Source organism: Diceros bicornis, chromosome 5, assembly GCF_020826845.1.
Source record: "Diceros bicornis minor isolate mBicDic1 chromosome 5, mDicBic1.mat.cur, whole genome shotgun sequence".
NCBI classification, from domain to species: Eukaryota; Metazoa; Chordata; class Mammalia; order Perissodactyla; family Rhinocerotidae; genus Diceros; species Diceros bicornis.
In genome coordinates, this window is record NC_080744.1 from 67,432,242 (window position 1) to 67,449,869 (window position 17,628).

The following is a 17,628-nucleotide window of genomic DNA, read 5'->3' on the forward strand; positions in this document are numbered from 1 at the left end:
GATGCCACACCCCACAGCACCAAAGGGTCTGGGGGCTATCATTGGAAACTTCTCCCAAAAGAGAATGTGGGCATCATACAGCATCCCATGACATGGGTCTAAAATTCTCCACAGAAGCAGGGGCCAGCCCTGCTCCCTGATGCCACAGCAGCAAGACCCACACACCATGCTTGCCCCACTGCCTCCACCAGCTCAGACTAGCCAGAGAGGCCAAGCACTGGACAAAGCAGAAGGTTGACCATCAGGTGTATTGGGGGAGAGGAGAGCTGGGGCACCTTCAGGAGTGCTTCCCATAGGCAGCTGCCTTGGCAGTTTGCAGGGGCTCGGGAGGAGCAGGGAACTCATGGGGCTCCTCCAGCAAAGATGAGCTCCAAGGCTGCTTGGATGTCCCCGCCAGTGGCCTGCAGGGCCCGAAGGCTCAGCTCATCATCCTGGATGCCCATGTCGCGCAGCTGCTGCAGCTGGGGCTGCCACTGGCTCTGCAGAAAGACAGGACCAGGCAGAAGCTGTTAGTTGGGATCCTATGGACACTCACTTAGGTCTATCCTTTCAGGGGGAGAGAGGACGGTGGGTTCCTACAGCAAAGTTGCTGATGTGAAGTTCCACAGGACACAGGGCTTCTAGGAGGACTACAAGAGAGGCCTGAGGGTTTAGAGAACAAATTAAAAGTTTGTCCAATAACAAAAGGAAAATTTAACATAATAATCAAAAGAGAAAGCACAAAATTACTCAATGTCTAAATTTCAAAAAATTCAACTACTTTCTTTCTCTTGCTATGTATAGACAGACAGACAGACACACACACACACACACACACACAAATAGGGAGGGGGGATAAATTTTAAAACTAGTTTTGGTTTGAGCATGATACATAGTAAAAAGTCTTACTCTCACCCACTCCCATTCCTACCCCAGATAACCTATTTTATTTTCTTTGAGGAAATACAAATATATATTCCTATATTTACCCTTCTCTTGTACCCCTGTTCTACATCCGCCCCATCTTTTTTTTTTTAACATAATTAATGTATCCTGAAGATCTCTCTATGCCAGTACATAAAGAACTTTTTAATAACTCTCTAATATTCCAACTCGTGGATGTCCTGAAAGGTACCATAACTGAGCTGTTTCCGAACTTTTGCCATTACCAACAACGCTGCAGTGACTGATTTGGTACAAACGTCATTTTCTACATGCACGTAAATCTCCAGGATAAATTCCAAGAAAGGGGACTGCAAGGAATTACACTGTTTTAAGGGCCATCTGGATTTCCTTTTCCATAAATAGTCTGTCCGTACTCTTTGCTCATTTTTCTATGGAGTTGTTGGTCCTAAATTACTAGAACTTCCACGTAACAGGGAGGTTTTTCCCTTTGTCTGATATGTGTTACAGATTTTTTCCTAGTTTGTTGTTAGTCTTCACACTTTGCTTGGTTTTTTTTTTTTGGTTTGGTCAGCTATGCATAAATTTTCACTTTTATGAACTCAAAATTTATCAATCTTTATATAATGGCTCCCGGATTTTGACTTTCAGTTACGAAAGGCCTTCTCTACCACAAGGGTTTAAAGAAATTAACCCACATTTTCTTTTAGTACTTTCAAAGCTTCATTACTATCTCTATGTCATGAAGGAGGGAAGTGCACAACTTAGGGAAAACGATATGATATGTTCACATGTGGGAAGGAGAAGGCTATAGGGAAAAGATGCAAATTCAGAGAGGCAGGCAAGCAAGGGTGAAGATGTGGAGGGCTTTTAAAAAACCACACAAACCAACACGGATTCAGTTCACAGGCCAGATGGAGCCAGTGAAAGCTCCTGAACTGGAGAGCAGAGTGAACAGGCCTCTAGCTGGGGCAGATGAAGGAACAGAAAAGACAAGCTGTCCATGGGTCCTGCTCCTGTGCCCCTCACTGTCCACCGGGGCCAAATGGGGTAGAGAAAACACACGGGCTGGAACCCTGTCTCTAACCACTTAAAGGATGTATGACCCTGGATAAGTTCCAGAAATGATGCTCACCCCCTAAGCTCACTGTGAGGAGCAAAGGAAAGAGGGGAGCAGACAGCTCATGCAGAGCCATGCAAGAGATCGTTGACCCCTTGGGGTGACCTTTCCATGAAGCAGAGTGGATGGTGTCACTCCCTCCTTAAAACCTCCCATGGCTCCCTGGTGACTGCAGGATCAAAGCTAATCTCCTCAGCCAGGCACTCAAGGCCCTCAACTCAGGCTCCTGCTCTCTGTTTCTCTGGCTCCATCTCGGGGTCTTCTACACAAGGACACTGCCTGCTGGCCTTGCAGTTTTGAGTATGTCACATGGACCTCCACACATTCACTCAAACGGGTAGCTGCCTCTGCCTGGCCACCTTCCCCCCACCTCCAACACCCTCTTCCCTGCCTGGCTAACCTCTAATTCTTAGACAATCAGCTTAAACACTCCTTCCTCAGAAGACTTTTGTCTGAACTAGGCCCTCACCTCATGCCTGGGCTGGGCTTCTCGCCCTGTTGCTCCCCTGGTTCGGTAGCTGCCTGGTGCCCCTCCATGGCGGGGACAAGGCCTGGCTCATCTCTACCCCAGGAGCTGGACCCAGGACTGGTATATACCTGCTCAACACTCAATTAATGCTCACAGAATGAATGAATGAATGGCTCCTTGACTAAAACTGCCATAAGTATCCAAGCCAGAAGGTCAGTGGAGTCAGGCCAGGGTCACTGGGTGCAGGCATGGAAGCATCCTCTCCTGTCGCTCTGCCATGCCCCAGCTGTTCCTAGAGTGAAGCATGCCAAGTGGGAAGGCCCTCCAGAGAGCAGAAAAAAGCTCAGTACCCAAAGTAACTACGAAGCCTCGGGGACAGCAGCAGTGGAGACTGACCTGAAGGCTGGGCTGCCCGGAGGCCTGCAGGGCGTGCTGCAGGGCTTGGCTGAAGAGATCATTGGTGATGGGCGTCCCTGACTGCACACCGGAGGACATGGGTGAGGTCCCTGAGGAATGGCCCTAGACACAAATCAGTGGTTAGTGCCACCCTCAGAGCCATCTCCATCTCCCAGCACACACCCACTGCTGTCACATCACCCCATCGTCCCCTAGGGTGCCTCCCAATAGAGGCCTGCGTGAGACAACCACACAGAGGTACCTAAAAGCTCACTACGTGGGCACAAACGGTTCCATTCTCTTCTGCTCCAGGGAAATGGAATTGAGCCCCTGACCCAGCCTGGGACCCAGCCCTGGGAGAAGCCTGAGTGACCATCACCAGGAATGCTTAAGCCAGTGATGGCTGGGCCCTGTCAGGGATGAAGGAGAGCACATTATGGCAGGGGAGGTTCTTCTGAACTCCCAGGAGGAGGAATCAATCAGGGCTGTGCTGAACCCCAGACTTCTGAGACCTAAAGGCAAGGGAAGGGGATGTGAACTGAGAAAACCACCAGGGCTCCGGGCAGAGTTCAGCTCCTACCAGATCAAGCACAAGGGCGGCAAAGGTTAACCATTCTACTGCCTGGGAGCTTCTGTCTTGGGGGCCTGATCTCCATCTTCTGACTCTCCATACCTGGGTGCCAGGAGTTGGTGTGTGAGAGCTGCTCTCCGGAGTGCTGGCCAGGGCCAGGGCGGTGGCCAGCTCACTCTGGGTGATGGGCCGGGGTCCAGCGGCTCCACTGTAGCCCAAGGAGGCTGGGCGGGAGCTGGGTGTGCTGCTAGAGGGCGTGGACCTGGCGCTCTGGAGAAGGGAGGCACCAGAATCAGGGAAACAGCACTGTGACATTCCCAGGTGAACCCACCCCACTCCAGGAACTGTTCTTGGGGAGACTCCCCAAGCGGCAGGTTCAGAAAGGAACAGTATGACAGAGACTTGGCCACCAAAGGGCCTATGTCCACCTCAGAGCGTGGGCGTGAAAGGTCCCAGGGAGGGAACCAGCTTCAGCACCATCTCCCCAAAGGGCAGGCAGCCAGGCCACTTACTGGGTGAAAGTCGTCCTCATCATCAGAGAGCCCTTCAAACAGGAAGCCACCTGGAGGAGGGAGAACAGATTTCAGGAGGAAGAACAGAAAGGCACAGGCGTAGCTCCAGAATCTCAGCTGAGATACTCTCCAAATTCGTATTTTCCTCTCTCCCTTTGGAAAATTACAGGACAGATGCACTCCCTGATTCAAACCGAGAGTTCCCAAGGAACACCCTCTGCCAGTGCTATACATAGCTGCTGAGTAAAGCAAATCCCTGGGCCACTGCCCACTCTATGGGATGCCAATTTTTGCTCTCCTGGGGCTCACCTGGCATGTCCCGGTATGAGCTGGAGGGCATGCTCCGGGAAGAAGAGTCAGCCCCTGGCAGCGGGGTGCTGCCTGCCACCGAGTGCAGAACCAGGATGATGGCATTGACCAGGGCTGGGTGAGCAGGCACCAAACTGGGACAGGGGCAGAAAGAAACCCAAGGGTGACTAAGAAGGAAAGAGCACCCTCAGCCATGATTGGATTTCTGGGTACCCCTCACAATGATCAAGCGCCTGTGCCTGCCCTTAAATTCCTCAGTCTTTAGCACCTCTCTCCAGTTGGCTTTGTCCTCCTGCTGCTTGCCCCCAGCAACAGTGGCAAGGCCTTCAGTCCCGGGATCCACTTCAGATACTTCACCTTCCCCTCCACAAGGCATGATGGGACATGTACAGCCAGGGAGGCTCTGCGGTCAGTCTCCGGTCTCAACTCCATCACTACTTCCCTGGGCAATCTTTGACAGGTCCCTTCTCTTCCCAGGGTGGAGCTGTTTTCTTTACTTGCAAAATAAGGAACATAACCCCCACGGTCCCTTCCAGCTCTAAAATTTTAGGGATCTATGCACCTGCTTCTTTCCTCAGCTTAAAAGCCTTCAAAGGCTCCCTAATATCTACTGAATGAGATCTAAACTGAACCCAGCCTGCAAAACTGCCTCCCTCAGAACCCTGCTTCATCTCGGCATCTCCACATGCCCCTGCCCCTGGGCTTGTCATTCCCCCAGAACCCCCTGCTCTTTCTCACCTGTTGACATATTTAGAAGGTAGACTTGGGGGTAGACCAGGGATGGGCTCCAAGAGCAGAATCCAGGACGACAATCAGGTTTCTGGCCCGACCATATGAGGAGAGACAGACGGGTATACTTACGTATCAAGCATGTTGGGATCAGCAAAGACAGAGAAAAGGTCCTTGTCCTGGAGAACCCCTGAAGGAGAACAGTGCTCACCTCAGAGAGTGGAAATCTAGCCAGATCCAGGAGGGAGAAGAGGCTTCAGGCCTCAGAGCAACCAGCTCAACAGGGACAGAGGACCCCAAAGCAGCCCTCATGAGAAGTGGAGGAAACCAAGCACCACACAGCACAAACCAAGTACTCTCCATCTTGTTCCCTACCCGCCACCTCCCCCTGCACCGAGGTCACATACTGAGTACTGACACACCAGCCTCTTTTCCCCACATCTCTGGATTCTTCCCTCATCCATCAATGTGTGCAGGAAGTCTTCCCGGATTGCTGTGGTTTGGGCTAACCGCTGCCCTCATTTGGCATCCTCATAGTCTCATTTATGATGTTAGTTAGGCCATGACTTCTCTGTGAGACTGACAGCTCTTGGAGGGCTGGGTATCTGTTTGGTTACTCCTCTCCCCCCCAAGACCAGTGATTCTTCAAAAGATGGTCAAAAACTCTTGAGGGTTTTTGCCTTCTCCTGGTTTCTCCTTCTCCAACAACAACTATTTCCTCAAGTTCAATCCTGCACTTACCGAGAGCAATGGGATCACTGCTCAGGCCTGGGGTGGCCACAATGATCTGATCCAAAGATTCCTTATTGCCAAGCATCTTAAAGACCTGCAGGAGAAATGGGGAGGTCTGAGCACTCAAACTAGCTCAATCCATTCAGCAAATACTCACACTCTACTGAAGTACTTCCTCCCTAAGTGCTTGCACAGACATCACCACAACGGAACAATAGCCCCAGGAAATAGATGAACCTCTTTTTTCTCTGAGATTGTGGCTTACTGGAGGAGAAACAAACAATAAAAAAGCAAGACCACAGTAAACCTTCAATCTCTGGTCCTTTCTCTCATCTACAGTTTTAATGCTTCCAAAATAAAGGCTCTCGTTACAAGCCCAATAACAAAGGTTTCCCTAGGTCCCAAAAGTCCTTTTCAATCTCCATACAATTATCGTTTCATATTCATATATACTGGGAAGTTCACAGCTGTATTAATTTTGCTTATCAACTCTCCTACAGAAAGCCATCAGCCTGCTTTCCCAGTGAGGAGATCCAGGTAAGGAGTGGTGGGCAGGCAGTTTAGCCAAAGTCCAAGAATGAGGCCCAGCAGAAACGGTATGTGGATCCTTTGGCTGTCACCATATTCATTCCATGAGGCCGGTATCAGGAGAGGTTGTATCATTATCATTAGAGGGAGGAGAGGTTGTATCATTATCATTAGAGGGAATCAACAATGCCTAGCTGCAAGAGCCTCTTTGGGGGAAGATAGGGCTCTACTGAGACCCACAGATACGGCAAAAACTCCCCGAGGAACTCTTGGTAGCCATGGCAACGGGCTTCCAGCTCCCACTCTACACCACTCGCCAGCATTCACATCCTCTCCTGCAGGCCTGGCAAGAGTCTCGGGCAGGGGGCCACGGCACACACTCACCGCCTCCCTGTAGGAGGAGCTGCTGTGCAGGGCAGTGTGCAGCACACGGAACTCCCTCAGGGCAGCCACTTTGTCCACAGGTTCTGGGGACAAGACACTTAGTTACCCTACAGCCCGGGCTCTGCCCCTGCCGCAGACGCAGAACATCATTTCAGCATGTGGCCCGATGCAGCTTGGTCTGCAGGCTCCCTTCCCTCATCACCCCAGTAAGAATGTGACTGCCCATTCAGAAACACCCATTTATGCCACAGACGTGAAAATTGCCCTCTCTTTGAAGTATCTTCAGCAGATAAAACAAACAAATTCAAGTTCCAGCAGAGGGGAATCTCACCACATGAAAGACGCTGCTCTGACCAATATCTCACTGCAGGAATTCTAGACTTCTTACATTTGAAAAGAGGAAGGTATAATCAACTCAGAAGACTTATGCAGTGATTTATAATAAGTGCTGCAAGCCATCTGAACAATATGGAGCCATGCTGACACAATATGTTAAGAGAAAGAAATAGAACACAAAGTTGTATGTGCGTTCTCTAGTGAAACTACGTAAAACGTGTCAGCGTGCATGTGGTCCAAGGCTGGAAGGGGAGAAATGGAAGCACAGCACTTAGGTAGGGTGACAGGATCAGGGGTAATTATTTTCTCTTTGATATTTTCTTTCAGACTTCTGTAATATTATTTTGAATTTAAAAAAAACAAGAAGGACCAAGAAAATACACTGTACTTCTTTTTGATCTTTGGACACTATGATTCATATATACGGGGAAGTTTAGTGATTGTGTTAATTTTACTTGGTTACTTTACTATTTAGGAAATCAGTCCATTTCATAAGTGAAGAAATTTGGGTAAAAGGAGGGAACATAAATAGGAAGTTCACCCTGGGTCACACTTTTAAAAGTGTGGTTACCCTCACCCAGGACGGCTACCTGTGATTCTACAGACTGTGTACTGGCCAACCGCAGGGGCACCATTTCCCATAACAAGGTGAATGGCACCCCTGGGGTTCGGTGTGGCAATCACATCCTTACCTATAGTTCTAATCATAAGGGTTGTCGCTCTTGAAAAAGATTCATCTAAGTAAATTATCTAATTTATTCATTCAATAAACATGTACTAAGTATTTACTCCATACCTGGTCTTGGGCAAGGCACAGGAATGCAAAAAATAAGAGTCCCTGCGATTAAGGAACTCTGAAGACAGCAGGAGAAACAAGACTCAATCTAACACACAAACACAATTACAAGGTACCAGCTGAGGACCTCAGCAGAGATGTGGACCCCAGCTAGGGTGGTAGGAACATGGAGGCAGGCAGCCACCACTGAGAGTGAGGGCCACACAGAGCCGCCTCCCAGAGGAGACCATTTGAGAGGGTATTTAAGGTAGAAGAGATGTTCACTGGGAGGAGACGGTATTCCAGGCCTAAGTGAGAACACGTGCAAAGGCATGCAAGAATAAAAGAATGAGGTGCTTTGAAGGAATGATAAGTTATTTTTGTGGCTGGAGCTTGGGGTATACATCCCCACTCAAACAGCAGGCTAAGTGAGATCCTGAAGGGATTTATAACCCTCCATGGAGAACCACCAAAGGGATCCAGGAGGGGAGAGAAGAGCTGACAGGTTCTCCTCCTCCAGGCGCTAATCTACTGGGAGATCAAAAAATGTGCTTCCTTTTGAAAGAGCACTCAAGGATAAAATATCTAAAATGCCATCACAAAACAGTTTCTTTTCAGATCTAAAAGTTTCCTTTCACTTTCCAATAAAAAATCCATTTGTTTTAAAAATAAATCTCCAGGCAGAAGGGGGGAAGAAAAGGACTCTTAGTATCTTAAGCTGATAACCAGCTAAGAGCTATGGTTGTCTCTATAACATCTCTGAGCTAATCTTACCCTTTGAAAGTGGGAGGCAGCCAGCCCAGTGGAAAGAACATGGGCTCTTGAGCCAAGAAAACCTGGATTCACATCCCAGCTCTTGCATTCACTCTCTAAGGAGGTGACCTTGAATAAATACCTTTCTAACTCACTTTTCCATCATCTATAAAACGCCAATGCTGTTACCTACCCTGCGGGGCCACTGTAATGAATAAATGAAATATCAAAGAGAAACAATCTGGCTCAAAGAAGCAACAAATGTTACATCCCTCCTGTCAATGCCCTCCAGCCAAAGACCAGAGGGGCACACGTGCAGGTGAACAAGTTGGGTTTGCTGCTCCTTCCAAAGAGGAGAATGCACACCACGGAAGTGTGGGGCATCTCAATAAGAGGATGTTAGAAAGGACTTGTAGGATTTGGGCTTTGGCTGGGTGATTTGGGAGAAAGTTTAAGGAAGTAGGGTTTTGCTCTGGATTGGATGCTGTCAGGAAGTGGGGGTGATTTTATGATTGGGTTTCTTAATAATTCTTATCTAGATGGAAGGAAAACTAGAGCAAAGCAAAAGCTGTGATTGGTAAAGGAGCAACAGTTATTCATAATAGCCAAGACAGAGGGATAGTCAGTCACTTTTGTGGTTTGGACAACATTCAAGTTTTTGTCTTTATTCAGAAATGAGAGGGATCTTGTTTTTGTCTTGAACCGTTATGGTCTCAGAGTGAGTAGCCTTGTAGATGTTGGTGATCTGTGAAATTGTTCATGTTCCAAGGCCTAGCTGAAGGCCAGGCCAACCCCTGGATGTCAGAGACTCTCTGCCTTTCTCTTTCTCACTTTCCATCAGGATATAAAAGAAGATATTTTTGTCCTTTATGTTTAGAATTGAAAAGAGAGGAAATTCCAAGCTGATAACCAGTCACAGAAATTATGAACATTATAAAAATACGTCAAACTGCCAGTTTAGCAAAGTTAATCTTTTGTAGATAGCTTAGCTTTATCCTTGAGGAGGCTTTTAAAACACAGATGCAAAAGTTAAATTACGAATTCCAAGCAGCACCTTTTATTAATAAATCAAAATGGCACTACAGGCTTTGTATGTATTTTCCAAGAGCTACCTTAATACTGTTTGAATATTTTCAAGCTTCAGGAAAATAAACGACCAGTAGAGCAGGAGGGGTGAGCTGACGGAGCACATCACCACCTGAAGCAGCTGGTGGGAAGACTTGCTAACAAGAGAACCAACTACGGCATTAGAGGAGTTTCCAGCTTTTTTCTAATGAGAATGGTAATAACAGTAACAAAAAGATAGCAAGTTCACTGAGAAATAAACTGTTAACCTAAAGGAATTTAAATAGACACAAACTCCCCACCCCATTAAAATAGTGGGTAATGAATAGAAAAAGTAGAGAAACACATCCCCTTCTGTCAGTGGTGTTGGCAGCAAGAAAGTAAAAACCGCACCCTGTTTATCAATGTGGCCTAATCCAATAAGAAAGATATCCTCTATCACCATCTCAGTAAATCATCCTTTGTTCCCCCCAAGCCTGTGCCTCAGGAATATGCAGACTCTTCCTTCCCTTGTAGATATTCCATAAGCTCCGCCTGTTTGACTAATGGCCAACCCTCACTCACCTGGTTTCTGATCAGGTTCGGGCCAGGACTTGCGCAGAACATGGACTGTAGACCCAGGTTGAATGCCGTAGAAGTCAAGGGTCTGGTCATCTTTTAGCTTCCGGCCACAGTAGATCAGATCTAAAAAAAGAACTGCCCATTTATACGTTGCCCCTCAAAACAATTTAGATGGTTTCTGTCCCCTAAAAACCTTATCTTGATTGGACAGACAGCTGGGGAATGATATATGCTTTAAAAAGTGTTCTTATGTAATAAACATGTCAATAACAATCACTAGCAAGTACAAACTCATAAAATATAGAATCCACGCATAGGAAAGCTCTAGAGCTTAACATCACGGATACTGCTCAACTTAAACAGATGGGAAAATGCAACAATAAAAAAGGATGAACCCAGTGTTTTTGTGACCGAAAACATACTTTTTGTCAGTTACACCATTTTGCCAGTTTATAAGCCATGAGTTTATAATATAATTATGTTATATTTAAATTCCCTCTTCTTCCACCTAGAATGTCCTTGTCATCTTCCTTTCCTTTTTTATTGCCTTCCCCCTAACCAACCAACCAACCAACCAACCAAAATCCTTCTAATCATCCCTTAAGACCCACCCCAAATGCCATATACTGGGGGGCTTTCCCTGACCAGCTCCTCCTTCCCTAGCCCACCCCAAATTCTTGCTTTCAGAGAAAGAATTCAACAAGGTCATAGTTAAGGAAATTTGTCATAAAGTAGTTCAGTATAATGCACAACTGAAATGGCAAACAATAGTTTTATTATATGATTTGTGTTTCTATTCACCTAATAACCACCTCTTCCCCAGAGTGTTAACATTATGAAGCAACGAATTTACCCATTTAATTTAATTTACCCATGTAATTCAAGAAGTAGCCTCCCCAAAAAGAGATCAGAGCAGCAGCCCATCCCCAGTCCACAGAGACTCACCAATCAGCTCAGGGTCTGGAACAGACTCCTGGAGTTTGCCAGCAATGAGCTGCTTCAGAAATGAAATACTATAGCCCCCCAGTGAGTATTCTCCCAGCTCTGTCTCTGGCAACCGAAGAATAGACTTTGGGGCAAGTGGCTGGTCAGCCAGCTTCACCGCCAGGTGCCAATCTGAGAGAGACATCCTCTCTCTTTCACGCTCTCTCTTTCTCCCTGTAAAGGAACAAAGCCTTAGTGGTTAAAGGGCAGACCACCAACCTATACCACCCCCACCCCACCAAGGAGTTGAATGAGAGAGAATTCAGTGTGACACTGTTGGAAAAGCACAGGATGCAGCATCAGGAGGCCAGAACTAAAATCTGGGGTCCTCTCTTTACGCGTTCTATGACGCACAGCAAGGAACTTCAGCTCTCTAGGCCTCAGGTTTTTCATCTTTAAAGTGGACATAAAAACACCATCCCGGGGCCGGCCCCGTGGCTTAGCGGTTAAGTGCGCGCTCTCTGCTACTGGCGGCCCAGTTTCAGATTCCGGGCGCGCACCAACACACCGCTTCTCCGGCCATGCTGAGGCCGCGTCCCACATACAGCAACTAGAAGGATGTGCAGCTATGACATACAACTATCTACTGGGGCTCTGGGGGAAAAAAAAAAAAAAGGAGGAGGATTGGCAATAGATGTTAGCTCAGAACCGGTCTTCCTCAGCAAAAAAGAGGAGGATTAGCATGGATGTTAGCTCAGGGCTGATCTTCCTCACAAAAAAAAAAAAAAAAAAAAAAAAAAAAAAACCACACCATCCCGGGCTGGCCCAGGGGTGTAGCAGTTAAGTTCACAGCTCCGCTTCGGCGGCCTGGAGTTCGCCAGTTCGGATCCTGGGCATGGACCTACACACTGCTCATTGAGCCACGCTGAGGCGGCGTCCCACATACAGCAACTAGACAACTATGACATACAACTATCTACTGGGGCTTTGGGGAAGAGGAAGATTGGCAACAGATGTTAGCTCAGGGCCACTCTTTCTCAAAAAAAAAAAAAACAACACCATCCCATCTAATAGGAATGTTGTGAGATTCAAATGAGATCATCCAACGCCCTCACTTACATACACTCCTTATTTTCTATATCCTTTATCAACTCTTGAACTACTACAACAGACTTATAACAAGCTCCCTGCCTCTTACCTCTCCCTATCGAATATCCATGCCGCCACCCAACCCATCATATTAAAACACAGATCTGATCAAGTCACTCCTCCACTTAGAACTCCTCCAGTGACTCCAAACCACCTCTATGAATAAGTCTCAACTCCACAGCCTGGCTTACAAAAACATTCACATCTGTTCTCTCTGCCAGCCTTCCTCCCTAAGAGCTCTGGGCTGCCCCACCCTCCCCAACACTTAAGTCCACCCCCCCCAAGCCTCCATTCATAACAAAGCTCTCCCCAGCTTTACACCTCTGCTCAACTGCTAACTCTGCATGTAATGCCTCTTCCCTCTTTGGTCTCTTAGCAAACTCCTACCAAGACCAGCCCAAATCCAGCCTCCTCTGTCCCCTCCCTTTCCTCTGTTCTCCCCCTATTCCCTCAGGGCAAAGGGCTACAAATATTTATTTACTTCTCAACCTCCCCCGCATACCATTCTTGGAGGCCCTTGAAAGCAAAGACTAGATTTTTTTTTTTGCCCTTATTGTCCCAATGCCTGGCACATACGGATGCCCGGAAAATGAATCAGAAACTCCGAGGGTGGAAAAATCTTGTAAAGAAAGATAAGCCCTTGTTATAATCATTATTGCTTCCAAAGAGGCTTCTTTGGAAAAGAAAAGAAAAGGCTGTGAGGCCTCGAGGCTGCCCGGGAGATCTTAAAGTACCTTCCGTCTCCAGGTTTATGACACGGAAGGGAATAGGTCTCTTTCTATACCAGATCTCATTTAATCCTCACAATTGTTCCCTGAGGCAGACATTATCATCCACATATTACAGACGAAGAACTGAGACTCACAAGGGTGAAACCACTGGCCCAAGGTCACACATAAGACAGTCGTGAGGTAACGACACTATCTCTTTGGTGACGACCCCACCGCTCCCACGCGACCAGGGAACTAGTCACCACACGACGAGCCCGCGCGCCCCGGGACCCAGCGCCCTCACCCGTCCCGCGGAAGGAACCCGGCCGCAGAGCCGCCGGTGTAAACACTCACTCCGGTCCTCTCGCCGGAAACCGGAAGCTCCGCGCTGCATTCTGGGAGTTGCAGTTCCTGCTGCAGCCCCACCCTGTATAAATAGCCGGCCGGCAAGGGGCGCTAGTTGCAAAGCTTCCGGTTCCGGGGAGGGCGTGGCTGCTGCTCCGTTTGAAATTTTCGGCGCGAGGCCCTCTTTGTGCTTACGCGCGAGAGGGTTCTGTCAGTGTTCTAAGGCGCGAATGGGGGGACGGAGAGAGACCAGGTGTGCGGTTTACAGCCCCGTGATTCCCGCACTGGCCTTGAAGCCTGCGGAGTCTATCGGGTTGTTAGATGGGAACGCCCGCTGCCCGGCCCTCGACTGGATCGCGGACCCCGGGTCCCCACCCGCTCCGACCCTTCCCTCCACGAAGGCCGTTTCCCGAGCGGCTTCTCCAGACACGCCCCAGCGGGTCCTCGCAGCCTCACTGTGAAAACGGCTTGCCCTCGGGTGAAGTCAGCCTCTTATGCTCCTCTCTTCTTGCTTCCCGCGCGAACCTCCCTATGGGGCATACCAGGATCTGAACGATGACTGCTCTAAAAGTTGGTTTGTGAGAGGAGCTACTACGTCGGGTTCATGGTACGCCCCAACATGCAGTGGTGGGGTTTATAGAACAGCCATTCATCGAAGCAGCTTGGGGAGGGGAATTTCCCCTGAACTCTCTTAGAGAAACTGCCTAGTTTAGATGCACAATTAGAACTGGATTGTCTGCACAGAAGTTAGGATTAGCTAAAACATTGAAGAGGGGCTACTTCTGATTGGACTCTACTCAAGGAATTAATTGAAGGACTAAGGTGAATATAAGAAAATAATGAGGTCCGGCCGGCCCGTGGCTTAGCGGTTAAGTGCGCACGCTCTGCTGCTGGCCACCCGAGTTCGGATCCCGGGCGCGCACCGACGCACTGCTTCCTCGGCCATGCTGAGGCCGCCTCCCACATACAGCAACTGGGAGGATGTGCAGCTATGACATACAACTATCTACTGGGGCTTTGGGGGAAAAAAATAAATAAGTAAAATTCAAAAAAAAAACTAAAAAAAAAAAAGAAAAGAATGAAGTCCATCATAGCCAGCCTTTGTGCACAAATGTAAAAGCGTAACTCTGGAACTTCCCAATGTAGGCGGGGAACTAGGGCAGCAACTGAGCAGGACAGCTTGACTGAGGAGAGCAGACAAACTGCAGAGTCTGGGAGGGCCTAGCATTGGAAGCTAATCACCCCTCTGCTGTTCCGATGAGATATGTGGGAGAGTTTCACAAAGTCTGCCACTCCGTCTTTCAGGCTGAAGCCCAGACTCCTCCTGGCTGTCCCCAAAGTCCCCCCTTCCCTGTACTACCCATCTTTAGATATAACCTCTCTTTCAGAAATCCTTCCTGGCTATCCAGTCTTCTTTAGGCTCCTGCCTCTCCTATCTACTAAGGCTTGCACCTGAACTACATACTTTAGTATTTTATTAAACTTTGTTCAGTGTTCTGCCTTAACTGCCTGCAGAAGACAAGGACCCTGTCTTCATTTTGTTTTCCTCAAAGTGGAACTGAATATACTAGGTGCTCATGAATTTCTTGTTTGGGTTGATTTCATTATAATCTCCACAGGGGAATGGACAATGACTATCTTGCCCTCCACTTTATCTTCAGCAGTTGACCAGGGCCTGGCACATAGCAGTTGAGCGTAAATATTTGTTGAATGAATAATTCAGGCCAAAGCTGTCTTCCAAATGTGGTTGTCTTGCTGTAGCTTGTTGCTCCCAGGAAAGGAAGTAATCCTCTCTGAGTTCTGAATCATTACAATGTTCAGAAATATTGTAATGATAAATTATTAAATGAGCAGATGAATGAAGGAATAACCCAGGACCAAGCAGGTTCTTTGAGATCCAGTTTACCAAGTACGTACTATACTCAGAAGCAAGGGTCAGAGTCTAGATAAAATTAGAAGAGCCTGGACGCAAGACAAAGATGAATGACCAGACGTGGTAAAAAGGAAAGAGTTAGGGCCCAGTCTCTCAGCCAGGCCATACATATCTGGAGACATTGACACCCTCATTAGCTCTCTCTGAGAAAGTGGTGAACAATTACTCACTAAACCTTCAAGAGATTATTTGGCCCTATCATTAACTATTGGGAAACAAATTATAAGGATGTACATTTGCATTTTTAACTTTTTTCTGTTTGTAAAATTAATATGGGGATCTCTGGGTCTGGCAAGGCAGCAAATGAAAATCATCTGTAACTACTCCTCCTACAAACAAATGTATAAAATAATACACTTATTAAAAATCACATGGGTGTGGTCACAGGAGAAAGGGGAACTCCTCAGATGCCAGAAATGAAGGGGGAACTGGAAACAAGGCAATGAGCTTGAGAGCTGATGAGCACCTCTCCAGAGAGATTAGTGGTCCTGGAAACCTTGCTTGGAGATTTTTGTATTAACACCAAAGCACTGGGCCCCTCAAAGACTGAAACTGACACCACTGCATAAAGTTGAAACCTTTAAAAGATTTGCACCCTAAGTGAAAGGGCAGACTACAAACACAAACAAACAGAAAACCATGTATCAGCACTAATAGAAGGCAAGAAAAGATCTCTCTGCTTGGCTCTGAGGGCAGGGCAGTTGATGTGTGCAAGAATAACCTTTCCTGAGAATTTGAAACCCCAGACTGATCCTTTGTGCAAGCTTGCGCAGAAACATCAAAAATTGGTCCTGGGGTCTGCAATTTAACATACAGTAACAGTAACATATAATGTCCAATGAATGGATACAGAACTATTGAGAGTTTAATTTCTCTATTGAGAGATTAAAGGTTCAATGGCGGGCCGGCCTCATGGCTTAGCAGTTAAGTGTGCACGCTCCGCTGCTGGGGACCCCGGTTCGGATCCGGGCGCGCACCGACGCACTGCTTCTCCGGCCATGCTGAGGCTGCGGCCCACATACAGCAACTAGAAGGATGTGCAGCTATGACATACAACTACTGGGGCTTTGGGGGGGGTGGGAAATAAATAAATAAAATCTTTAAAAAAAATAAAGGTTCAATGGTAAGATAAAATATATAGTTGGGTGGGTTTTGTGTGAGTGAACTCGACTAGACTGAGGTCTGCTATTTAATAAGAGGAAAAAAGGCAAATAATATGTCATTTGAGTGGCTACAAATTTCAACTTTTAATCCAGTTTGTTCTTTTACAGAAAGCAAAAAAACCTAGATCTATATGAATAAAAAATATAAAGACTAAAGACATGAAAATAAAATAATTAATGTAGGATGTTCAAAGTGTTATCTTGATTAAGTATAACCTCTAGTTTTTTTTTTTTTTAATTTATTTTTTCCCCCAAGGCCCCAGTAGATAGTTGTATGTCATAGTTGCACATCCTTCTAGTTGCTGTACGTGGGAGGCGGCCTCAGCATGGCCGGACAAGCAGTGAGTCGGTGCACGCCCGGGATCCGAACCCGGGCCACCAGCAGCGGAGCGCGCGCACCTAACCGCTAAGCCACGGGCCAGCCCTAACCTCTAGTTTTTTAAGTCAACTTTATTTAGAAATAATTTACATAAAATGTACACTTTTTTTTATTGGTCCTGGGGCTCTTGGTAAAAAATATAAGTCCTCTTTGGAGCAAGACTACCAAAACCCATACCATCCAACAGGAAAGAAGAAAGCTAAACTGAAGATTGTACACAAAGAATTAGCAAATATTCATGGAAATAAGCCACTGTAAGAAAGAGCAGAAGAACAAACGAGTCACAACACCAAAAATGTCAGATATTAGGAAGTCAATAAAAAAGAGAAATAAAATAAGCATGTTAAAATTTGTTAAAGACACTGAAGAAGATATCAAGCCGTTAAGAAAGAATAAGACATGATGAGAAAAGAACAGGCATATTTGAGAAGAACCAAAAAGAACTTTTAGAAATAAGTATTGTCGGCCGGCCTGTGGCTTATCCGTTAAGTGCGAGCGCTCCACTACTGGCGACCCGGGTTCAGATCCTGGGCGTGCACCAACGCACCGCTTCTCTAGCCATGCTGAGGCCGTGTCCCACATACAGCAACTAGAAAGATGTGCAACTATGACATACAACTATCTACTGGGGCTTTGGGGAAAAAAAAAGGAGGAGGATTGGCAATAGATGTTAGCTCAGAGCCGGTCTTCCTCAGCAAAAAGAGGAGGATTAGCACAGATGTTAGCTCAGGGCTGATCTTCCTCACAACAAAAAAAGAAATAAATATTGTCACTGAAATTAAGAATTCAACAGATGTAAGTACTTTCCAAAAATATATATTGTGAATATCTTCTTCCAGTTGGTAGCTTGCTTTTTTACTCTCTTAATGGTATTTTTTAAGAATTTCTTAGAAGTCCAATTTA

General features: G+C 46.9%; 1 protein-coding gene across 5 annotated transcripts; it reads right to left on the reverse strand.

Annotated features, from left to right (window-relative positions):
* Positions 1 to 229: 229 nt before the first annotated feature.
* Positions 230 to 13,287, reverse strand: UBL7 (ubiquitin like 7). 5 transcript variants are annotated; one of them, XM_058542063.1, is made up of 12 exons: positions 13,210 to 13,287; positions 11,068 to 11,280; positions 10,126 to 10,245; positions 6,633 to 6,715; positions 5,730 to 5,814; positions 5,121 to 5,178; positions 4,528 to 4,755; positions 4,260 to 4,393; positions 3,951 to 4,000; positions 3,541 to 3,708; positions 2,868 to 2,990; positions 230 to 479 (listed from the first exon to the last, which is right to left on the reverse strand). In XM_058542063.1, the coding sequence occupies exons 2-12, from the start codon at positions 11,249 to 11,251 to the stop codon at positions 342 to 344; spliced, it is 1,371 nt and encodes a 456-aa protein (XP_058398046.1). In that variant the 5' UTR covers positions 11,252 to 11,280; positions 13,210 to 13,287; the 3' UTR covers positions 230 to 341. The 5 variants fall into 5 exon arrangements, with proteins under 5 accessions (XP_058398046.1, XP_058398045.1, XP_058398047.1 ...); XM_058542062.1 differs by lacking the exon at positions 13,210 to 13,287 and adding an exon at positions 13,061 to 13,157; XM_058542064.1 differs by lacking the exons at positions 4,528 to 4,755; positions 13,210 to 13,287 and adding an exon at positions 13,061 to 13,154.
* Between the last annotated feature and the right edge of the window lie 4,341 nt (positions 13,288 to 17,628).